The sequence below is a fragment of the Peromyscus californicus genome, unplaced genomic scaffold (assembly GCF_007827085.1).
Source record: "Peromyscus californicus insignis strain IS unplaced genomic scaffold, ASM782708v3 Scaffold_5__1_contigs__length_169319896, whole genome shotgun sequence".
NCBI lineage: Eukaryota > Metazoa > Chordata > Mammalia > Rodentia > Cricetidae > Peromyscus > Peromyscus californicus.
The window spans coordinates 35,032,640-35,057,141 of record NW_026294573.1 but is presented as its reverse complement, the minus strand read 5'-3'; the positions used below and the strand labels follow the sequence as shown (position 1 = coordinate 35,057,141).

Sequence of the window (24,502 nt, the reverse complement as noted above, 5' to 3'; positions counted from 1 at the left end):
GCTGCCTGTAAGCTGGTGACCTTCCAGGGAAGGCTGCCTAGAAGCTAAGAGTGGGGGGAGCACAAAGACCCCCAAGTCCAGCCACCATCTCTTTCGGGTAGAATGTCACTTCAAGCTGAGCTGGGACTTCAGCCAGTCCTGCCATGGATTGTGTCTGGGCAGAGCAAAGACTCTGAGGCTGGGGTGACTGCCCAGAGATGCAGGGAAACACGCTGGTGTGGAGGCTGGGAAGCAGGAGGAAACAGGAAATTGTAACGTGATTGGGGTAGAGGTGGGGACTGGTGGTGTATGTGGTCCATGGGTCCTCCAGAGCACCCATCACCCCTTCTGAAGGGCAGTGCTATCAGATGGTGCTTCATTTCCTCCCAAGTTTTTGCTCTTGGGATTAACTCTCCCCACCTTGGACCAAACACCTGTAAAATGTAGACACACGTGGCTACTCAGCGTATTTACTTTTTCTGAGTTCAAGCAGAGAGTGTGTGGGGGGGGTGTTAGTAGCATGCATCCTGCTTTGGGTGGAGGATCAGAAGTGGGGTTTGGGTGTAGGGAGCGGAAGAGTGGGGAGCACATATGTGGAGGAACAGAACGAGCTGGAAGGAAGGAAAGAAGGGCAGTTCTGAGGGCGGCTGCCGTGAATGGGGACCCCTGTTTCCCTCAGCCCATGTGTGTGTGTTGGAGCTTTTCCTTTGAGTTCAGAGACTTTCTTGAGACAGCTCGGGTCCGAGGTTAGAAGGGCCTGAAGTCACAGATGGAAGCAGTTTGCTCCGGCCAGCAGAGCCAGGTTCTGGTGGGGGTAGCTCAGGCCTCCTCAGCTGTGGCATCGATGCCTGCGTAGGTGAAGTTCTCAAACAGGGACATGTTCACATAAGCCTGTGGGAAGAACAAGTCTCAGTGGAGCAGAAGCAGGCAGAACTCCGTGAGTTCAAGGTTAGCCTGGTCAACCCAACAAGCTCCAGGACAGCCAAGGCTACGGAGACACTGTCAAAAAAAAAATCACTGATTTATCACTCCTAAGGCTGTTGTTGATGATTTGATCATTTGTATATATGATTAGCTGATTCTTCCTTCCCCCTTTCTTTCTCCTCCCTTCCCTTTGCCTCTTCTCTTCCCCTCTGCTCCCCATAACCCCTTCCTTTCCCTGCTTTTGAGACAGTCTAAGCCAGGCTGTCCTTGAACTCACTTTGTAGGAAAGGATGACCTTGAATTTGAACTTCCAGTCTTGGTTCTGTGCTGAGATTACAGGTATGTGCCACCATGTCCTACCCAGGGCCTCGTGCATGATAAGCAAGCACTAGCAACTGAGCTACACCCTAGGCCATATTTGTTTTGTTTTTGAGATAAGGTCTCTCTATGTGGCCCTGGCTGTCTTGGGACTTGCTAGGTAGACCAGGCTGTCCTTGAACTCACAGAGACCCTCCTGCCTCTGCTTCTGGGATTGAAGGTTTGTACCACCACACTCAGCCTGCTTTTTGAGTGACAAGAGTATTCTTATGTAGCTCAGGCTGACTTTGAACTCAGTCCTTCTGGCTTCATCTCTCAAGAGCTGGGATTATAGATGTGCATCATAGACACCCAGCTTCCTTTCTTCTTACGGTAGCTATTTAATTAACTCATTATTTTTCTTTTTGGCTTTTCAAGACAGGATTTCTCTGTGTAGTCTTGATGCCTGTCCTAGATCTCGCACTGTAGACCAGGCTGGCCTCAAACTCACAGAGATCCGCCTGGCTCTGCTGGGATTAAAGGCGTGCGCCGCTGCTGCTGCTGCTGCCGCCGCCGCCGCCGCCGCCGCCGCCGCCGCCGCCACCACCACCTGGCTTCAACTCATTATTTTCATAGGCAGGTGGTGGTGGTGATGCTTTTAATCCCAGCACTAGGGAGGCAGAGGCAAGAGGATCTCTGAGTTCAAGGCCAGTCTGGTCTACAGAACTAGTTCACAAAGAAACCCTGTCTTGAAACAAACAAACCAACAAACCCCACCAAAACCTGTTTTCATATTTACACATTTTGCTGTATTTCTTCTTTCATTTTTATTTGATAATTCACCTATTCACATGGTTATTCGATTCAGCTATTGGATTGTGTCTATTCATATGATTATTGTACTACTCACTAATTACATTTATTTATTTAGCCCTTCCTATATCATTCAGCCACCTCTTCCTTTTTGGGTGACCATTCATGCATTTTCTCTGACCCTGGACCGGATGAGAAGAGGGGTCCCAGGAGAGAATGGGTTGATGGCTTGGAGGAAGACAGACTAGCTGTCTGGAATTTAGGGGAGAGATTTGCTGTTGAGACTAAGCAATAAAAGCTTTGGAAAGAGTGTATATGGGCCTAGTGTCCACACCCTGCATGGGCTGAATCTTAAATCCAACTTAACTGCGGCGACAGCCTCAGCTGAGGGAGTCTGGGCAATGTGTGAGGGTGAGGGGCATAGTGGCCTCGTATGTGGCATCTATGAGATGGTGCTCCTGTGAACTTGGATGGTGCCCATCCCCCCTTGTCCAACCGCTTACCTTCCTGGCTTCTAGCATTCGGCCCAATTGTAGCGCGATCTGGGCAAAGGGGGGGCGCTCGTAAGGCCGATCCCGCCAGCACTGCCTCATCAGCTCGTACCTGTGGATGGGAGTGGGGGTGCTGTAAGGTGAGGGACTGTCGGGGGTTGAGGCCGCCCATCCCAGAGTTGAGTTCGCAGAGCTCAGTGGGGAGGGAACTCACACTTCATCATCACAGTTTCGAGGCTGCTCCATGCGATAGCCCTGAGGCAACTTCTCGTAGAGTTCAGCACAGGTCATGCCACAGTAGGGCGTACCTCCTGCAGAGGGTACAAGACTCCCTCAGTCCAGGGCCCCACAGTAAGGTGGGATGCTCTGGAGAACAGGGTGTCAGCTTACCAAGGCTCACTATCTCCCAGAGGAGGACCCCAAAGGACCAGCTGAAATGAGAAGGATGGACATAATTACTTGTGGGAGACACATAGTTTAATCTCTATGTAACCACGCTGTGTCACTGTACCAGGTCCTGCATGTGTCTTCTCTGCTGGCATCTGGCTTTGGCCAGCTACTGTTCCTATTCCAGGGAAGGTCTTTCATAGCTCCTGATCCCCAGACTCAATTAATTATAGTAACATTTTGTGTATTTCTCTCTCTCTCTCTCTCTCTCTCTCTCTCTCTCTGTGAGTGTATGTAGTGTGTGGTGAGTGTATGTAGTGTGTGGGGTGTGTGTTCACAGGTGGACACTGGGCCTCTTTAATTGATCTCCGCCTTAGTCTTTGGGTGGTTTCCTCTCACTGAACCTGGAGTTTGCTGATTCTGATAGACTGGCCAGCAAGCCCCAGGAATCCTCCTGTCTCTGTCTCCCTAGTGCTGGGACTGCAGTACATGCTAGGACTGCAGTACATGCTGGGCCTGCAGTACATGCTGGGCCTGCAGTACATGCTGGGCCTGCAGTACATGCTGGGACTGCAGTACATGCTGGGATTGCAGTACATGCTGGGACTGCAGTACATGCTGGGCCTGCAGTACACGCTGGGCCTGCAGTACATGCTGGGATTGCAGTACATGCTGGGCCTGCAGTACATGCTGGGACTGCAGTACACGCTGCCTGCAGTTCCATTTCTTACCCCCTCCCCTCCTCCCTTATGTGAGTGCCGAGAATCTCAACTTCGGTCGTCAGGTTTGCACATCAGGCACTTCACCAGCTCAGCCAGCTCCACAGTCCTTATGGCTAACATTTTAAAGGTTTTTTTCTTTCTTTCTTTTTTTTTTTAAATAATTTTTAGATTTAGTTTCGTGAATGAAGTTCTTGCCTGTGTGTATGTATATGCACAATATGTACATCCCTGGTACACACAGAATTCAGAAGAGGTTGTTGGGTCTATTGGAATTTGAGTTATAGATGGTTGTGAGCCACCATGTGGGTCCTTAGAATCAAATCCTGGTCCTCTGGAAAAGCATCCACTGCTCTTAACTATGGAGCCATCTCTCCAACTCCAAATTGAGAGTATTTTTAACTGACATTTTTTATTGAGCACTAACTATGGTCTGAGTACTGATTAATTAACATACATGCCAATTATGGAACTCATAACAGCCCTGTGATTCAGGCGTTACTATCCTCATTTTTCAGATGAAAACACTGAGGTCTGAACAGGATCTGAATCCTGGCTCTAAAGTCCTCATTCTTCGGTGCATCTTGCATGGTGAGAAGCTCTGTGCAGGTGCATGGCAGACCTAAGGCCAGGGCAGGGAGTTCTAGTGTGGAGAACTCTAGGGAATCTTGGGGCAGAAGCAGGAAGTAGGTGGTGGTCAGAGGGGCAGTCGGTGAGATCAGATCAGTCCAAAGGGCTCAGGGCCGGGATAGAGCAGCTCAGAAGAGAGGGCTGAAAGGTCAGCGGGTCAGGTTCAGACTGAGATGTATGTACCTGGAGATAGGGGGTGTGAGTTAAGATGGTCATGGTGTGTAGGAAGTGTGCCAAGATGGTCATGGTGTGTGCATGTATGTACCTATGTGCACCTGTGTGTGTGTGTGTGTGTGTGTGTGTGCGTGTGTGTGTGTGTGTGTGCGTGTGTGTGTGTGTGTGTGTGTGCGCGCGTGTGTGTGTGTGTGTGTGTGTGTGTGTGTGTGTGTGTGTGTGTGTGTGTGACAGAGGGTCTGAAGGGTCATGTACTTGTAAGAGCTTCAGGTGGCCATGACCTTACCCTTCAGACAGAAAGGTGGGCATGCCCCTTGAGTATTGAAGGCTATGGGGGTCCAACCCCTTGATAGCTTTTTCCAGCGTATCTGGGGATACTCTAGTAAATCTACACACACGAAACTCTTTAGTCCATACACTTTATTCTTCTGAGTCAGTTCTCTCTTTACAAGCTTCTATTCTGCTCTCATGCCTAGTTCCTTTCTTGCCTAATTTCTCTCCACATTTGTCTGCGGTCCCCTCTAAGTTCTATCTTAATTCTCCCTTCTTAGTTCTGCCCCATCTAGGTTCTCATCCATCTAGTTCTTTCCCATCTTAGCTCCTCTCCCATCTCCTTTCTCATCTCGTTCTTTCCCATCTGGCTCTTCCTCGTCTTTCATCTCATTCTTCTAGTCCTCTCTTCTAGCCCTTCAATCTAGTTCTTCCCCATCTCAGTTCATTCCCCTCCAGTTCTTCCCCATCTAATTCTTCCATTCTCTTTTCTCTTCTCCGCCTTGTCCTATACTCTCTGAGGTTATATACCCTTGCAATAGCAATGCTCTGGCAAGACAAGGTCACCAGGCTTGAATTCCCTCAGGGTCAAAAGTAGGGCAATATGATCCACACAAAAGAGCAGTAATTGCCAGCCATCATCTGCAGCCCAAAAGGGAAGTGACTAATGGGGAATAGAATCAACTGAGGGCTAAATTCGGTTAATATCTGAGCAAAGGGGGTTTTATGTGCTCAACTATATTCTTAGAAGTGGTTAGGTAAAGTGTTAGGAGTCTATCAGTAATGAGTGAAAATAAAACTGTCTTATTTTCCTTTGGTCCCTTATCTGTCCAAGCAGCCTGAGTCAGCTTGATGTACCTGTAAGTAGAAAACTTTTAGTTCTGAGTTAATGGTTAAAGGTAGATCTAAAACTAGAGATAAGACTTTGGAAAGGGTAAAATTAAGCTTAATTAGCTCATCCGCCAGGCCTTCTCAAACAGGTAGCCTGGATGCTTAAGTCTGTTCTTAGAGAGTACAGAGGTATCTCTGATAAGATACTTTCATCTGTCTGGGGATGGACCTGGCCGGATGCTGCCAATGATGATAATTACAGGGAGGCTTGAATTGGGGTTCTGGCTGTGCATAGCTATCAGCACAGAAGGTTATCTAAATATTCCACTAGTAGAGGGGAAATGGTGCCCAATAAATGATGGAAAAGCCAGTCTCACCAAGACTCCTTGAGCCTCGGCTTGACCTCTGGAAGGCCCTTGGCTTCTTCCAGGTATTAGCCTGTCATGATCAGCTGATATCCTACTTCCTGTATTTCTGCAGCCTATAGTACTTGAGTGTTCTCTCTTGCTACCCTAGTGACTACCCAGTTTTTCTGGATCTCATCGAAGAATTCATTGGTCTCTTACACAAAGAAAATCCTAAACACTCCCTAACCCAGTCTTACCACTGAAGTCACTTCCAAGATCAAAATCCTCCCAGGCATTAGGAAGCCTCCTACCTTCCCTCTAAGATGCAGAAACTTCTAGAGCATTCTCAGAACTCACTGTGGCACACCTGGACTCTACCTGTTGATACCCACATCATGCCTTCAATAACCCAAGACATTGCTGAGTTGTATCTAGGCTATGCCTGAGTGTCTTCAGGGGCCAAGCCCTCTGCCCCTTCCCACCTCTCCCCACACTCACACATCACTCTTGGTGGTGTAGACACTGTAGTTGAGAGACTCAATGGCCATCCAACGCACAGGGAGACGGCCCTGTGAAGGAAAGGGTCAAAGGGCCAGGATGGAAGAAAAGGCTATTTGAGGAGCTTGGGGGGCAGGTCTGGGCATGGGTCCTAAGTGGGAAAGGCTGAATGAGACTTACCATTGTCTTCTTCACATACACTTCCTCCCCCCGAGAAAGGCCAAAGTCTGCAATCTTGGAGGCCAGGTTCTCTCCAACCAGCACATTTCGGGCAGCCAGGTCCCTATGGATGAACTGCACACAATGTCAGAAGTCAGGGAAGAGAGGGATGGGGGCCCAGGAGCGTGGGGCCAGTTGGAGCTCCTGTGTCTTCCCACCCACACATGCCTCAGCTGTGGATCAGCTGACCAGGGTCCGAGGAAAGTCAGTACTGGTTCTCATGCATTCCTTCCCGACTTGGGCCACAGTCAAGTGCGGCTAGTATCCCTCTTTCTGGGACAGGGGTGATTGATTTGCTGCCCTCTCCTCCCTCCCTCCCTCCCTTCCTGTTCTTCTTTTCTCTTCTTCCACCCCTCCCCCTCATGTTTTGAAACAGAGTCTTGCTATGTGGTCTTGGCTGGTCAGGTACTTATTATGTAGCCCAGGTTGGCCTTGAACCCCTGATTCTCCCACCGCTGTCTTTCAAGAGCTGGGATTCCAGGCATTACCTCATCCTACCTCTCCTCTTTCAATGCCTTCTGTCCCATTTCCTCCACTGTCTTGTCCGCTCTCCTTTACTGATGGAAGTCCGTAAGTGACCTCCATGTTCCAGGTTCTCCCCTTAGCCCTACATTCTCCTCAGACATGTTTCCCATCAGCTTCTCCCTGATGCCCCTCTCCTTTCAAAGACTCCAAACTTTGCTGCCTGTAAAATGCCTTCGTTCAGTCTGGAGTGGCCCTCTGGCAGCTGTCCCCTCTCTTATCTCATTTGGGAGCCCACTCCACCCTCTTCAGTGGCTCCCCCACCCCCTCCCTGCTGGAGTGGGTGCTGAAATGGCAGTCCCAACACTGTCCAGCACAGGCCTGTCTCTTGAGTGCTAGTTTGGTGTCTACAACTTGCCCGCTCAACACCTCCACCCAGGATGTCTCTCAGGGACTCCAAATCCAACACCTTCTCCCTATATGCTTCCTGTCCTCTTCTCCATCCATGTAACATTTGCAGTCGCTCGGCACCAGGGCCTGAGCCCAGGCCTGTGTCCTTCCTTCTCACTGTTCATACCGCCCATACCCAATTAGAACCTGCTGATTGACTGCCTGATCAGGTCTGTTCAGTGGTCCCCTCTCTCCCTACTGTTGCCCACCGCACTCACTCACACACACCTGCTTCTCACTCAGGTACTGCATGCCATTGGCCGCGTCGCTGGCGAAGCGCAGCAGCTGCCGGGAGCTGAGGGTGGAGGCTGTTCCATGCTCTCGAGCAAACGCTGGGTCAGTCTCCAGGACCCTGCTCTTTCTCAGGAAATCTAGCAGGTTCCCATAGGGGGCATATTCAATAGCAATATACAAGTAACCTGGGAGGTAAGGAGACACATGGTGGTACAGGTCATGTGTTGTTATGAGCATTGCCCGGTTGTAAGAGGCAGTCTGCAGCGTGCAGGAAAATCCTGTGATGAGCACAGAACCTAGGGATTCCCCACAAGCTACTAGTGTGGTACAGGTGACGGCTGATGACAGAGGTCTGGAAGGAATAGGCCATGAACTAGGGGCTCACCTCGGTTCTCACAGGCCCCCAAGAGGTTGATGATATTGGGGTGGTGTCCTAGTTTGCACAGAACTTCCAGTTCGCCTGCGAAGTCTCGATGGTCATTTTCAGAAGCATACTCTGTGTAAAGAAATCAGTGTCAGTTTTTGCCATGGATAACTCTGGGAGGGCATCAGTTGCTGGTGGGAGCTAGGTAGAGCCTGATGTTTGTGGGATAAAGGAAGAGAAAGAGGCTGGGGTCTGGAGTCATGTCCGAGGACCTTTGAGCATCTTGATGGCGGCGTTCATCTTGAGCCCGTCCTTCTTGATCATGGCCCGGATGACTTGGCCGAAGTTGCCCTCCCCGATGAGGTCCTCAAAGGTGATGTCCTCCCACTCCAGCACAGGGTAATTCAGGGGCTCAGGCTGTGGCTTTGGCCGCCGGGTCAATGTCAGGGTCCCTGAGCTGAACTGCAAGATGGTCTCTTCGCCCTTCACGGGATGGGATGAATAGCAGCCAGTCCACACGAGAGATATGAGGGCAATAGGAGGATCAGAGAGGCATACAGAGAGAGGGTTCAACGGTTAGACAGATGGACAGAGCCAGACAGAGGGCGCCCTGGTGGTTAACCTGGGCCCCACCTACAGAGATGGACAGAGCACAGAATCACAGGTGACAGAGTCACAGGTGGGTTCCGGGTCACAGGTGTCTAAGAAGACAAATACAGAGGCATCAGCCTGGGGGTCTAGTATGTGGGCTTTGCTACAAGGTGGAACCCAGGGCTTGTGGGTAAGTTGCCAAATCATGGATAGGTCAAATGGACCAAAAGCATTCTAATATTTAAATAGAGAATTGGAATGAGATGTAATGGGAAAAAGTAAGCTTCCCATTATTGTGCCACAAGTAGGCTTTATTTATTCATTTACTTATGCCATCTTGGGTGAATTTCCTGAGTGTTTATTACATGCTAAGCCCTGAGCTGTAGGGAGCAGGTGGACAGATTTTCTTCTTCATGGTAGAAGAAGCAGAGACGATCTTTGTCCCTCTTCTTGGTGTCTAGACATAGTTCCAATCCCAGGCCAGGACTCAAGGACCATAACAAAGAGGACTGCCCAGCTCCCTCTACTATGCAGGGCTGTACTGGTCGGAGTCATGTCAGGAAAAGGCAGCAGCTGATCGGGAGTAAGGGACTGCAATATGAGAACCTGAAGCAAGGTCCAGGTGGACCATGCAGGCAGGGGATTTCCTAAGTTAAGTGATGCCAAGTTTGCTGGGTAAGTGCTGGGGACACAGGTCACATGGATTCATATGAAGCTTGTGCAGCTGAGGCATACAACAGAATAAACATGTACGGTCTGTGGCTACATCATATGTAGGTGCATCCATTCAGACATACACGTACACATGAGGACCTACAGGTGTACCAGCACAGGAACACATGCATATATACATGGGATGCACAAGTGCACCACTACATGGCACACACATGAGCATGAATATCTGTGTGCAGGCACACATAGCAGACATCTATACTGATAAGTGTAATGATCACATGTACACTGAGTTCTCACTGCCTTGCCTCAGCATCTGGCCCTGCTACCCTCTCCCCGCCTCCCACGGCAGTGATGGCTTTCTGTGAGCACTGACCTCAGAGTCAAGGTCAACACAGCTCAGACAAAGAAGCCAGTTGAATCTCTGGACTCCAATGGGATTTTTAAAGGCACCGCAGACACCAGTGTTGAACACTGAACTTTCTATACAAGAGTTAGCCCTAGAGAGAGAGAAGTGTTTCTTCCTTTCTTTTCTTTCTGTCATTTTTGGTAATGCTCTGAATTTCTTTTAAACCACTCTAAATAGCAAGAGCCCATGCAGAAAGGGCCAAGGCTAGAGTTCCGATTCTGAGTGGGACAACAGTGGGAAGTTCTCAGAGGGGATGGGACCACCAGGATGGGTGGACATGACATGATAGGGTGAGATGCCGGCAGCCCTCCCCATCCCATGTCTGTACGGGTGTGAGGGCCAGAGGGCATGGCCTGTAAGAGGACTAACAACCCAGGAGTGTTTGAAGAGTGAGCCTCTCTCCTCCAGGCGCACAGGTGAGGCTGCAGACCTTGCACACTTCTAGAGGGTCAAAGGCTGGCTATGTGAAGGGCATGGCCACACATCGCTGCCCTTCAAGGGGTCCGGAGAAGCACAAGTGAACAGTTTCCCAAAGGAGGCCATGGAGCTTCCAAGAATATGGGCTGGGGCTGGTGTGGTGTTGCACACCTTTAATCCCAGCACTCAGAGGCAGAGGCAGGCCATGTCTGTGAGTTCGAGGCCAGCCTGGTCTACATAGAGAGGCCCTGTCTCAAAAAGGAAAAAAGAAAGGAACAATAAAAGAGTGGAGGCTGGGCCGGGTGGTGGTGGTGCATGCCTTTAATCCCAGCACTCGAGAGGCAGAGCCGGGAGGATCTCTGTGAGTTCGAGGCCAGCCTGGACTACAGAGCGAGATCCATGACAGTCACCAAAACTACAAGGAGAAACCCTGTCTCGGAAAACAAAAACAAAAAACAAACAAACAAACAAAAAACAGTGAAGGCTGGGATGAGAGCTCACAGCAAGCAGGATTCAGAACATTGACCACAGAAGTATATAGATAGAGGCTGGCTCCCAAGTAAGGGAGTGCCTGTGAGGCCAGCATGGGCCCTAGCTGCCCCTCCAGGATATCACCATGTGATCCAGGCTGATAGCACCCTCAAGGGGTGGTAAGGGAAGAAGACAATTCCAAACGGTGGTTTCCAAGCCTGGAATAAGACCTGGTGAAATATGAACGAACTGTCTTCTTTTTAACTGAGACTGCTAATTATTCAACCATTAATATGAATGGGCTCATGAGCTGAATTCAGTTCTAAAAAAAAGTTCTATTTTATACCCTAGAGGGTCACTGGATGTAGCTTTAAACTTGTGGCATGAACAGGCATGTGCATACCCATATGTACTTGCATGCATGTGGGTATAAACACGCACAATAGACAGTATCATGTACCCAGTGGGTACCAGACACTGACCGATCCTGACTGGTAGGTGAAGGTACGTCTCCGATGCAGGCAGCTTCTTCGGATGCACACCAGGGCTAAAAGGGCAGCTAGGATGGTGAGGCAGGTGGCAGAGATGGAGCCTACGACAGCCAGGACCAGCTGCTGGTCAAGGCCCTCTTCAGCCGCCCGGCTCTCTTGAGCTGGGCCCTCGCTCTGCAGCCCTAGACACAATGAAGGACAGACTGTGGAGATAGCCTGGGTCGGGGAACCCAGAGGCCACCATGGGATCCCACAGAGGGAGAGGCTGGAGATCCTGGTACCATGCTGTGAGGAGGTGTCATGGATGACTGGAGTTCAGGGCTTGGGGAAGCAACTAGAATAGCTTCCGAGGCAGGAAAGTCAGGGCTTGCGATGCCTTTGCTCCAAGTTTGGAGGTAAGGTGGAGGGGCACATGCAGTCTTGGGGCTTAGAGAGAGTGCAAGGGCCCACTCTCTCACCATTGCCCAGAGTGGACTCCTCTACGGTGTTGCTCCAGTCGCCGAGACCCTGCACACTGGCCCGCACACGGAAGAGGTAGCGTGTGCTGGCGTTGAGGCCACGGACGACGGTGCTTGTCTCCTCCGGCCTGTCTACATCCATCCACTTTGGGTCTCCTGAGCCCCCAGCCACCTGAATCTCCACAATGTACTTGGATATAGGACCAGACGGAGCCTCAGGATGCTGCCATGTGAGCTGGATCTCAGAGTCTGAGAGGGCCTGGGCATGGAGTTTCCGGGGAGCTGGAGGCCCTGGGGAGGTAAGGGAGGGGAGGAAGGGATAGATTGGACGGGGCTATTTAGCTGTGGGGGCCGATGCATTTGTTCTAACATGTGCTTTTCTTTGTGGATCCCGGCACAGGAGCCACGTGCTACCTTCCCCTGACTGGGCTCATCTCCATCCCCAGGTCACCTCCACCTCCAAGCTGCTTCTTCCCTTGGTCACCTTGCATCCCAAGTCTTCTCCATGTCCTCAGTAGCTTAGGCTCCCTCCACCCTCACCCACGGCCCCATTCTTCGCACGAGTCGTCATTTCCTTACACACACACACACACACACACACACACACACACACACACACACACACCCCACATGCTCCTGGTGACCCGTGTCCTCCTAGTGTATCTTCTATCTCCCCCACGCCTCCTGGGTTCGCTCCATGTCCATCCGGTCTCTTGTAACCTCCCTTATCCCTACCCATCATTCCCACAGTGGGCCTACCGCTGGGGGGCAGAAGCACGTGTGCAGGGGGTGAGGCGGGGCCCAGGAGGGTGCAATGATACAGTTGCACATCCAGCTGATAGTGGGTGCCGGGCGTGAGTCCAGTCAGGAGGGCAGTGCGGGCCTGGGGGGATGAGATGTTCTCCCGCCTCTCCTGTCCCCGGGCCGCGTCCCACAGGCGCAGCAGGAAACCGTCACCCGACAGTGGCACCGAGGGTAGGGACCAGCTCACTCGTAGCCTGTCGGGACCCTCCACGTGCCAGCCCTCTAGCCACGGCTGCAGCAAAGGCTCTGTGGCCAGAGGTTAGGAGGGGTCAGAATCATTCAACGGGTCCTTGGGGGCTAAAGGGGATAAAAATCCCCAGTGGGCAGGGCTGGGACGACCTCCAGTGGGAAAGGCAGGGGTCTTTGGGGGTAGACCAAGACATATTCTGAGTGGGCACGGCCGTAAACCCCGGGGGAACAGGAAGGGAAGACTCTTGAGGCTTCTTACCAGGACAGTCAGTGGTCATAAGGGTAGAAGGCCCCCAGGGTCCCTCTCCTCCTTCCCCTGGCCGGCTCAGCTGCACACGAACACTGTATCCTGTCTTTGGCTTCAGGTTCATCAACGTCACATTTTCACTGGGATCCACTGGGGGTGGGGTGTGCCACACACATCACTAGGTCCCAACCGTGTCCCGGAGCCACGATTCCCCCTTAGCCCCCTCTTCTTTTTGAATCACCTCCTCCCTCCCTTTCCCCTCACTATTACACATCCCTCCACCCCCTAACCCAGACCCCACTCACCCACAATAGCAGACCAGGCGATCATGCTGTCCTGGGGCCGATAGTGCAGGCGGACGGAGGAGATGGGTCCATCCCCACCAAAGGAGACCAACGGGGAGACCACAAGCTGACGGCTCTGCCTGGCCAGGAGCCGAGGAGCAGTGAGAGGCACTGGGGGTACTGCCAAAAAACTGGGAGGAGTCAGGGTCCGGGAGGAAGGGAGCACTCTGGGATCTGGAGATTATCTAGTTTGGTGGGAGGAGACCAAGTTCAGCAGATGACTGGGATGGCCAAGGCTCAGAGAAAGCGGTTCTGGTCTCTGGGAAGCTTGGACAACAAGGACTTGACCATAAGGATGGAGGTGTCTCAAAAGATGCCAGGTGAGAGTGTGATGTGACCAGACGGAGGCTGGGAAGCAGCTCTCTGTCCTTGTAATACTGGGTAGAGAGAGGCTGGGGTGCAAGGCAGGGACCATCTAGGTGTCATGTGCTCTCTTCCCTCTCTTCAGCATTCAATCTATTGATTTGTTTGAAAGACAGAACATGCCAGTGATGAGGTACCTGCTCCACACTTGATGCTTGTTATGTATAACCATTCTCACAGCCCCTGGGTGATGAATGAAGAAATTGGGGCTCAGAGACATCGCACGACTTGCCTAAGGACACACAGCTAGGAGAATTTGAACTAGGTCTGTGTGATCAGACTACCTTAAATCAACCAGTTCTACCCTAAAATAGTATTTGTGTTTCTACCTGGCTTCCTCCACAGTCACTGCCCCTATTCCGGCCTCAGTTTTTCTCTCTAGATTATCGCATTAATGCCTAAACAGATTCCTTGGCTTCTTTCAGACTGACTTTCCCAGAAAACATAAAAGGAAAGAAAGGAGAGGGGGAGGGAGGGAGGGAGTAAGGGAGGGAGGCTGAGGAGTGTGGAAGACGCAGGGTGGTGAGGTGAAGGAGTGTCAGGTGGCAACAGTTTGTCAGGGGCAGGTAGAGATCTGGGGGAGATGAATGTCCAGTTTGGAGCCTAAGGAGCCCCCAGTGCCTATGGCTCGTTCAGGGGATCAGAGTCCAGACGAAGTGGCTGGTATACAATGGGTCCCTGAATCACACACGCACACACACATACACACACACACACACACACACACACACACACACACACACACAGGCATGAACTTCCACACTGGCTTCGAGACCAGAACTTCACAGAAGATGTCCACCTCACGGAGGTCCACTACTCAGGGCTGGCATCAGGAGAGGAGTCCTGACTACAGAACACAGTGGTACTGCCAGAGAAGGGCTGGCACCTTGGCGCTAGATGCCACTTTTAGGTAACAGCATTTGTCCTCTGTATTGATTATACCTTCTGCCAGCCACGGTGCTAACTACTTACACGCATCCCCTAGTTTAGTCTTCCCGAGCAGCCTGGCCGCTTTTCCACAGTAAGAAACTAGCAGAAGGGTTCTAACTTGCTCAAGGTGAGAGAACTTGAAGAGAGCGGCTGAAGCCAAAGATCTGATAAAAGACTGAGAAGAGAAAAGTGGGGCCTGGTGGACCGGGTAGTAGGAGGGAGGTGATGAGGGACTGGGAAGCAGAAGGAAAAGAGGAGAGGGAAGGAGAGGAGAGATGAAAACAGACACGGGCTGTGGGGGAGGGGCAGAAGGAGAGGAGGGCTTGGGGTACTGGACTGCCCAGGCTTATAGTGCGGAAGTGAAAAAATGCCAAGTCCACGGAGAGGGTGCTCTGCGCTTTGCTCTGAGTGCTTGGTAGTTCCCTTCTTATTCACCCAACAGACTCCTGTGTACGTGTCCCTTCTGAGGAGCCGGACAGGCTCGCCTGTCCGCTGTCCCTGTGTGTCCATGTGAGGTGACGCAGGTGAAGGAGCGGCATCTCAGAGGTGGAGTCAAAGGGACCCTGGGTGCAGTGGTGAACAGCACATGTGATACAGGAGACAGGGCAAGGCTGGAGGATATCCCGTTCCTGGCGTCTTTTCCAGGTGGGACCAAGCTGTGTTCCAGCTTGGACACTGATTGATTGGCCACCAGCCTTCTCTGCCTGGGGCTGAGCTTTGCCCTTCGAAGCCCTTGACTTTCCTGCTAGGATCCCCAGCCTGAGCAGCATCAAGTAGTGCCTACTCAGAGTACCATCCATCGTCCAGAGCCTTAGAACACCACCAACCTTTGACATTGACTTTGAAACGCCGGCTATCTTGGCCACCGGACGTGGATACACGGCATTCCCAGAAGCCGCTGTCCCCAAGAGTCAAACGGGGCACCTCAAACTCAGCTGTGGTCCTGTCGAGCTCCACAATGACCTTTGTAGACTAAGAGACAAGAGGAGACAGTCAATGGAGAATGCATGCTTCCTAAGACAGATTGGAGTCAGTACTGACTGTTACTGGAACATAGACCCAGCAACATCCCCTCACCAGTTCGCCCACCCCATTTAAGTCATGGCCAGGCAAGTGGGCAGAGCCTACAATTTCTGATGGGGTGAGGGGTCTAAGGAATGAACTGCCAAGCTGGTGAGATGGGGGAGCAGACAGTAGGTTGGGGTGACTGGGGCTGACCAGGAGCATGGTGCCATCTGGCTTGCGGAGTTCCATGCTGCCCCGTACTGGGAAGGGACTCCCTGCAGCTGCACAGTTGATCCAAGGCGTTGTCCCTAAGTTGAATTCCAGCTCGGTGGCCACATTGAGGATCTGGGGGATCCGGTCTAGAGAGAGAGAGAGAGAGAGAGAGAGAGAGAGAGAGAAAGAAAAACCATCCCAAACAATCCTGAGGCAGCCATGTGACCACCAATGTGCTCCTTGTCCCATGCTCTGCATCCCAGAGAGGGTCCTACTGTCTGCCCTGCCACTTGCAACTGAAATCAGCAAGGTCTTGTGTGGTTCCTTCAGGCCCTGGTTCCCCACATCCAGTCAGGTGTAGGGCTCACCTCCTCCATCTCTCCCATCCCATTTCCTAGGATCTTCTAAGTCTCAGAGGCAGGTCCCTTATCACCTGCCCCGCTCAAACAGTTCAGACTGAATTCTCCTCTCTCTCTGTCTCTCTCCCCCTCTTCCTCCTTATTCCCTCTCTCTCTCCCTCTTCTTCCTTATTCCCTCTCTCTTTCTCACTGTCTTATGCTATAGCCTAGGCTGGCCTGAAACTCACTTTGTAGCACAGGCTGGCCTTGAACTCCAGGCAGTTCTCTTGTCTCAGCCTCCCGAGTGCTAAGATTATAGGTCTGAGCCATTACACCTGCCAACGCCTTCATTTCCGGCCCTTGGCTTCTGTACTCCACCCACAATGAGAGGCTCTTCCTCAAATACGAGTCTGACCATCACACACCCTTCAACAATTTCTATTCAGCTCTTCACATTAAGTAGCAACCCTTGGCTTATATTCAAAGGCCCCATCACTTGGCCCATCCTGACCACTCCCCTAGCCCCTCCTTCAGCTCCCTGGACTTCTTCATATTCTTCCTCAATCAATCATCTCTCTTTGTCTTTCACATTCAATTCCAGATCTTGACTCCTCCCCTCAAAAACGCTCACACTGGTCAGGGTCTCCCCTAGATCCTGTGCACCTGAGGCAGCCATCCTTCACAATGTGGGTGCCTGAACGGTGAGAATACCTACCACATCTGAGCTCCCTGAGGGAAGGACTTGGGCACCACCAACAAAAGAAAGAGCAGAGAGATGCATTTGATAAAGGATCACCTGTCTTGAGGGGTCTCAGTGGCATATACCTGACTTCTCACAGTGTACTCCATGCCATCCAGAGGGGCAGACACAGCCACTGAACCGGTCACAAGTGCCACCATTTTGACACTGGCACTGGAGGCGACAATCAGCCCCAAAATGACCAGGGGCACACGCTAGGAACAGAGGAGGTAGAGTTAAAATGGGCCAGTCAGGCCCAGCAGGGTACAGATGGGCACAAGCTATTTAGCAGGCTGGTGTGGTGGTGGTGGTGGGGGGGGCACCGATAAGGGAGTGGAGGGCTTGGTGTTTAGGTCAGGGTCATAGTGAAGGGTCTGGCACACTTATGCCCGGAGGAAGTGGCTTAGTCCATACCTTCCTGGCACTGGCCTCCCCTCCATCCAGATCCACAAGAACATCCGTAGGGATCCGGGAGGCAGAAAGTGAGACCCCGACAGCCTGTCGTGCCTGGGCACTGTTCCTGGCAGCTCTGTCCAAAACGGCCCTCTCTGCAGGCTGAACACAAGGCGTGTGGTGTGTAGCCTCCGTTGGGCCTCATACTCACAGCTTCGTCCCCTGGTTTCAGAATCTTCTCCCAGTCAGTGCTAGCTCTCCTACTTACCTTGCTCACAACGGGTACCAGTGAATCCTGGGGGGCACACACATTCGCCATCATGGTCATGACAGACACCTCCGTGCAGGCAGCCTGGGCAATCCTTGACACACCCTGGCCCCCAGCGTCCAGCCCCACAGCCTGGAGGAAAGTGTTTTCAGTAGCGGACCTCCCCCCAGCTGTCCACAGCTGCTGAGGACTAGGGTAGCTCTGGGACCCTCATGGATCCTGAGACCCCAAGGAAGTACGTATAAGGCTCACAGCCCCCCACACCACCCACGACCTCTGTCTTCTGCTCCTCACCCCGCACGATGAGCCGAAAGAAGGCACTGCCCAGGGGGCTGGCTTCGAGGTAGGTGGCACTGTAGATGCCACTAGATGGTGGCTGCACGTTCTGGAGATGCAGCTGAAACCGCCCATCATGGGCCTCGTGCCAGTCGAGGGTGTGGAAGTAGGATCCTGGGGGACACAATTAGGTCGGGGCCTTCAGAATCATACGAGAGACTGGTGTTACCTCCCTCTGCCCTGATCACACCAATGTGGCCTGTGTGCATTGATCAGACTTGGGGAGAGGCAACCACCAGGTACTAGTATCCAAGCCAGGAAGCCGGAGAACATCCTCTTCATGCTCTCTGAGCCTCCCAATAAATCAAGTCCTCCCTCTCCCTCCTCTTCATTTAATAATTCAGCCCTTTTCTCATGACTTTTTTTTTTTTTTTTTTGGTTTTTTTTTGAGACAGGGTTTCTCTGTGTAGCTTTGCGCCTTTTCCTGGATCTTGCTCTGTAGACCAGGCTGGCCTCGAACTCACAAAGATCCACCTGCCTCTGCCTCCCGAGTGCTGGGATTAAAGGCGTGCACCACCACTGCCCGGCTTGACTTTTTTTTTTTTTTCCGGAGCTGAGGACCGAACCCAGGGCCTTGCACTTGCTAGGCAAGCACTCTACCACTGAGCTAAATCCCCAACCCCTTCTCATGACTTTTATAGGAGCTCTCTGCTTCCATGTTAGCCCTATCTGCCCACCCTCTGCTGAACAGCCACCGGGATGCTTTTATAATAGTCTGTCCCCTATTACACTTGGGGCTCTCTCTCAGAGCTCTCCATGGCACCAGGATGAAAACTAGACCTTTAGCCGCTGTTTTTTGACAGTTTGGCTCTGCTCAGCCCTCCAGTCCCACACCTCACCACACCCTGCCTGACCCCTAACATTCTTGAATTCCTAAATGCTTCTTTGCCTTCTAGAAACATCTGGTATTTCAGGCCTTTGCTCTTGCCTGCCCTGCCTCCTAGAATGTCCTTTCTTTTTCTATCTCTTGCTTTTCAGGGCTCTCTCCCGGCCTCTTCATCCAGGACCCATACTGTTAGACAAGGATTCAACCCCTCTTGTCTCTGCTCAGAACTCTAAAGACCGCAGAGACTCAGGTCTCCCTGCCCACTTCTACATTTCCTGTTGGTTCAAAGCCTTCTACCCAATGAAAAAGATCTTCTCTCTTAGGAGCCAAGTACCCAAGAGTCAGCCAGCAGATTGTGGGGCTGAGGCAGGCATTTTGGGGGTTACTCAGAAAAAGAGTCCTTCCATGGAGTGGATAAGGACAGGGCAGTGGGCAGGCAGGGCACAGAGCTGAGACCCACATATCTGTGTGGACTCCAGCGCATGCCTGCCTTGGGCATCAAGGATCCGAACTGGGTACGTCTTAGAGGGGTCAGACTTCCCTCGTGGGCACTTGTTATCAGCTGTCTTCTTTCCCATGGGGACCGCTGCTCTTCTTAGGCAGGCCAAGTGACAGCACCTGCTCACTCCCAGGGGAGAGTTGAAGATGAGGGCTTAACATAGTGCATAAGAGGTAGCTGGCCACAGGCTCCTGGACCTCTTAGTACAGGAGGTGAGTGACTCAGAGCTGGAGATGAAATGGGGTCAGGTGCATCCCATGGAAGGACCCTGGAGGCTGGCCAGGAGGATGACGGGTGTATCATAGTGATTGGCTGAGTGTATGGAGGGCAATGGAGGCCCTGGGGTGTCAGAACCACGCATGGGTCTACCTGTCCAACCAAATGCCCCTCACCATTGTTCTTCCATATCACGTCCGTCTGTTTTGCCTTGTGCACACGTGCAGAAAGCACAGCCGTGTCTCCTTTGTTCACGGTGTGTGTGTGACCTTGTCTGGAAACAGGTGGGCTGTGGATGAAAGGTGAAGTCAGTGATCCAGGATAGCAGCCCTCCCTCTGTCCCTCCACCTCCGGCAGACTCACCTCCCGGGCTGTTGTGCACGTAGAGGACTCGAGTGCGCCGTGTGCTGGCGCCGCCCACGCAGGAGAAGACGCCTACCAAGTCTGAGGGCTTGGAGAAGCCACGCAGCGTGACCTGGTGGGAGCCATTGCGTGCCAGGTTCAGGGGCTGCCCGGGTGGGAAGGTGCGCACTATGCGGTCATCTTTCTCCAGCAGCAGGGGCGGGCCCCAGGCGTCTGAGCCCCTCCCGGCCCCGGCCTCGCCAGACACGCAAGTCAGGAAGAAATGCTGGGGGTCGGTGATGCGCAGGTTGGCCAACAGTGTTAAATCCACAGCTGCACCTGGGACCAGACAACAGTGACTCCATGGTAGACCCTGCCAACAGCCCCAGAAGCCTGCAGCTCCAGCAGTAACTCTGGTGTTAATGTTTCACTGTGCCCTCTGAAGACTTCACTTTATCAAGGATTTCCACCCCATTCTCTTCCCTTCTACACATGCAAGCCCTTATGTCTCTTCATCCTATAACACAAACAAAAGCATACATCCCTTGACAGCAGGGCTTTCACAGGGAGTGATCTATGTTTCTGTCTCCTTATTTTGTCCCTGTCTGGTCCCTGCCCTGACTCCTTTCTGAACCGTCTGCACCACAACTATCCCTAAGCCACTTGGCCCTGCCCCGCCATGAAAGTGCAGGTTAGAAGAGCCACTCAGACTGGAGTGTCATGCAGACACCCTCCTTGTTGCTTAAACAATGGAGAACGATTTGATTGGCTGGGACTGAAGGTAGGCTAGGAGCAGAAATGAAGTTGCTAGCCCTACCTGGCCCAGAGGGACCTAGACACAGTCTAGGTCCTGCCTTGGGAAGCTGGAGGACCAGACATAGATATCCCTCCCAGCTGCAGGTGTGGGGACAGAGGGAGGAACACCTAACCAGCTCGGGGGAGGGGAGGGAAGAGGACAGGGGAGATGCAGAGAGGGACTTCATCAGAGAAAAACCACTGAAGGGTTTTTGAAGCTTAGGCAGGGTACATGGGTGAGGAGGAGCAGGAGGAGAAAGGTCAGGGGTAGGGAGAGGCCACCCTGCATGCAAACAGCTTGAGTAATGCACAGAATGAGAAATGTCATGTGGGGAGACGGGCTGCCCAGGGCTAGTGGGACTGGAGCATAAAATTTGTACCCCACAGTGGGCAAGACCAAGGGGAAGAACCTGACTAGCCTGCCTCAGATCTGTGACCCCAGCCCTTCCAAGACCCCTTCTTCCCTGTCCCTTTCCTGCCTGTTAACTGCAATGTAACTTAAATGCCACTTAGCATATCAGTCCATGGTCTTTGGCGGTCTAGCGTAAGTACAAGAAGCTGCCATTTACTGGCCGCTAGCCGGTACCCAGTGCCCTTTCTCTGTGGCATCCTCACGGCCTCCAGTGAAGTTGATTTTCTTTGCTGTCATCATTATTCTCGGGCTTCCTTGAGCACGTTCACCTACTCCCATAGCTTTAACTGCCATCTCTGAGTCAGTACCTCTGGTGTGGCCTTGCAGCTCCAAAGGCATTTCCATCCAGGTTTCCTAAAGCCTCACCTCTCCCAAGTTCCCTGACTCAGAGGACAACGCCCATTACCTGAGACACTAACTTCAGAGTCATCTGTATTTCCACTGTCATAATAATTAATGTTTATTGGACGTCAATTATGCATCGGGCTCTTTAGTGATGTCTCTTACTTTCCCAGTCTGACTGTCCTGGGAGGTGGGTGTTATTATTCCCATTTTATTACCAGGAAACAAAAGCTTAGAACTTGCCCGAGGTCATACAGTTAGAAACTAGCAGAGCCAGGTTGTCCAAGTCTTAAATCCTCATTGCTTAGCTCTCAGGCTGGCACATATTTCTACAGTTTCTCTTCCTAAACCTTGCTGGCTGTCCCTGTCTTCCATACCACCTTTGTTCAGACCTCGTCTTTACTTACTCAGACCATTTCAGAAACCACTGCTTCTTCTCCAATTCATTCTCCGAAGTGATGCCACCAAGACTCAAAAACACTCTGTGACTCATTTGCCTACAATGTCCCATGGCTCCCAGGTACCTTCAGGATGATGCGTACAATCCCGAGCATCCTTGTGGCTTACCCTTGGCCCCTCCAGCTTTCTCTGCAGAGCCCATTCTTCCTATGGACTTTCATGCCTCCTGAGCTTGCACTTACTATTCTGGCAGCTACCCCTCTTAAGGACATCCTTCCTGTTTTCTTGGCTTACTGCTGGAGGCAGAGTAAGCAGCGCTCCTCAAGAACTCTATGTCTGTCTCTGCTTGGCCCTCATGCCTGGCCTGTGCCCCCCACTAGACTGTGCACCACTCAAAGGCAGCCTCTGCCTACTAGTCCTCTAGTCAGCAGGCTGCAAGAATCTGCCGCCCATTTTCAGAAACCTTCCTCAAGCCTTCTGTACACAGCCCCACTTAAACACAAACATAGCCACCCAGGAGGCCAGCACCATTTGATTTCCACCAAATAGGTTTGGGAGTCTCCAGACACTCAGCCAATAGAATGCTATTGGTGCTAAATAAATGTTTGATGTTATTATTATTGTTATTATTTTGAGACAAGGTCTCTCTATGTAGACCAGGCTGTCATTCAACCCACAGAGATCCATCTGCCTCTGCCTCCTGAGTGTTGTGATCAAAGCCACTGTGCCTAGCTGTCCAATGACTTATTGAATATGCCCAACACAGTTACTCCTGAGGTCCAAAACAATGGCTGTCTTCTGCCCTCCCTCATACATGGGCAGTGGTTTCTAGCACCTGCCTGAGTTTTCTCCACCTTGATCTCATTTTTTGATGGAACAAAATCATGATGATGATGATGATGATGATGTTAGTGATTGTGATGATGATGGCACAGTTTCTATTTTTCCCTCTAATTTTTAAATTGTGTTAAAATACCCATGCCCTAGAATTTACCCTCAGAACAATTTGTAAACATTTAATTCGGTGTTAATAAATACATTCATAGTATTGTATAAACATCACCACCCATTTCCACAGCTCTTTTTGTTTTTGTTTTTGTTTTTGCCACAAGGTCTCACTACGTCTCTATGTGACTAACATGAGTTCACTATGGAATCCAGGCTGGGCTCTCAAGTGCTGGGATTAAAGGAGTACACTACCACACCCGACTCTGTAACTTCTTTCATCTCCACAAACTGAAATGCTACACCCCTTAAACAATACCTCTCACTTCCCCTCCCCCTACCCATGGCAGCCTCCATATTGTGAGGTCCATTGCTACGCTGTATTAAGGTTTCTTGGGGAGGGCTGGGATTAAAACCTGGAAACCAGGGGTTTGGGAGGCACCCAGGGTAGACTTACCAACGTGAGAGGCCAAGAAGAGAATGGGGAACAGGAAAGGGGACCCCCACCAGACCATACTCCAGAGGCTGACCTGGGCCAGCCAAGGCCAGCTGGGCCTGGGGTCAGTTGCTGTGGGTCTGTGTGCTCAGCCTGCTCTGCTTAGTGTGCCTTGGTGCTGGGGAGGAAGAGGAAATGATGGCTGGGGTGGGAGGGGTGGCAGGGGAGAAGGGTGGGAAGACTTGTCCTGTTTCCCAGCCTGTAGTCCTCCCAAGTCCAGCCCCCACAAGCCTGGGAATGGGTGTGGCTTGGAAGGCCCTGGAAGGGGGCCACTTGAGGTGTGTGTGGGGGGTTATGACAAGGACAGACCTGGGGATGGTTGGACTGACTTCTCCCATCCCCTCTGTCCCCTCCATCTGTTTTGCTGGAGCACAGGAGACAGGAAAGGGAGGAAGCCAGTGGCTTCCGCCTATTGAGGACGTTTGGAGGCAGGACATTGTTCTGGGGCCTCCCCTCCTCCCAGGGGACACACACACACACACACACACACACTGAGGCTCACGTGACTCTTCGCGCATGTGCTCCAGGACACAGACAGTTACCCCTGACCCTAGAGAGCAGGTCTCAGAAGCACAAGTCTGAAGGAAGCAAAGGGCTTAGGAACACGAAGACCCTTCCAGTCTATCTTACGTTCCTTTCTCATTTTACAGATGGGAAAATGGAGGCCTGTGGTGCTTAGGGAACCCTGAGGCTGTGACAAGGCTGGGACTTAAACTTCTGGTCTGGTCGTTGGTTTCTTGGTGCTGGTTGCTCCACAAGAGATGCGCTGAAGTACGCAGGGGAGCACACGGGCAATGGTCTCAGGCACAGCTGTTCCTCATCCACAGCAGCCCGTAGGCTTCAGCTCCATGTCTGTCTGCTCTTGCTAACCATGCCTGTTTCCGGACACTGAGGGAATAGAAGTCTACCCAGGAATATGCAGCCACTTCTTCTTGTTTCAAGATTGAGACATAGTCTTATGATGTTGTTCAGGTTAGCGTGGAGCGCACTTTATAGTCCAGGGTGGCATGAACTCTTTATGTAGCCCAGGGTGGCCTCAGACTCCTGATCCTCCTCCTTTTCCTTCCTGAGTCCCGGCATAGGCATGTGTGCACACCATAGTACATATTCTCTAGTCAGAGGACAACTTGTGGGAGTCACCTCTCTCCTTCCTCTCATTTGGTTCCAGGGATCGAATTTAGGTCATCAGGCTTGGTGCCAGGTGCCCTTTTCTGCTGAGACATCCCATAAACTCATACTCTTAGAGGCTGACCACACCTGGGAGTAGTCCCTGCCCCTTGGTCTGTCTTACAAAGTCCCACTGCTGCATTTCTTAGGCTGTCTCAGCATTTTAATGCCCATGTTCCCACTGCCAGTTCCCAGGTAGAACATGACCCATAGAACAGCAGGGAGGTGCTTTCATGGAGCAGGAGAACCTACGGGACAGCCTGGGCTCACTGGTTAAATCTATGTCCTCCTCACCG

At 51.8% G+C, this 24,502-nt stretch overlaps 1 protein-coding gene across 1 annotated transcript; it reads right to left on the bottom strand.

Moving 5' to 3' along the window:
• Positions 1-433: 433 nt before the first annotated feature.
• Positions 434-23,152, bottom strand: Tie1 (tyrosine kinase with immunoglobulin like and EGF like domains 1). The gene is given in 24 exon segments (XM_052717770.1): positions 434-870; positions 2,517-2,616; positions 2,719-2,815; positions 2,895-2,935; positions 6,361-6,431; positions 6,541-6,654; positions 7,720-7,910; positions 8,111-8,221; positions 8,362-8,572; positions 11,132-11,322; positions 11,599-11,889; positions 12,358-12,648; positions 12,851-12,988; positions 13,144-13,302; positions 15,303-15,447; positions 15,694-15,839; positions 16,857-16,985; positions 17,185-17,325; positions 17,432-17,563; positions 17,726-17,881; positions 19,485-19,572; positions 19,575-19,597; positions 19,672-19,989; positions 23,001-23,152. Coding segments are annotated over 24 exon segments (3,414 nt in total). The 5' UTR covers positions 23,059-23,152; the 3' UTR covers positions 434-798.
• Between the last annotated feature and the right edge of the window lie 1,350 nt (positions 23,153-24,502).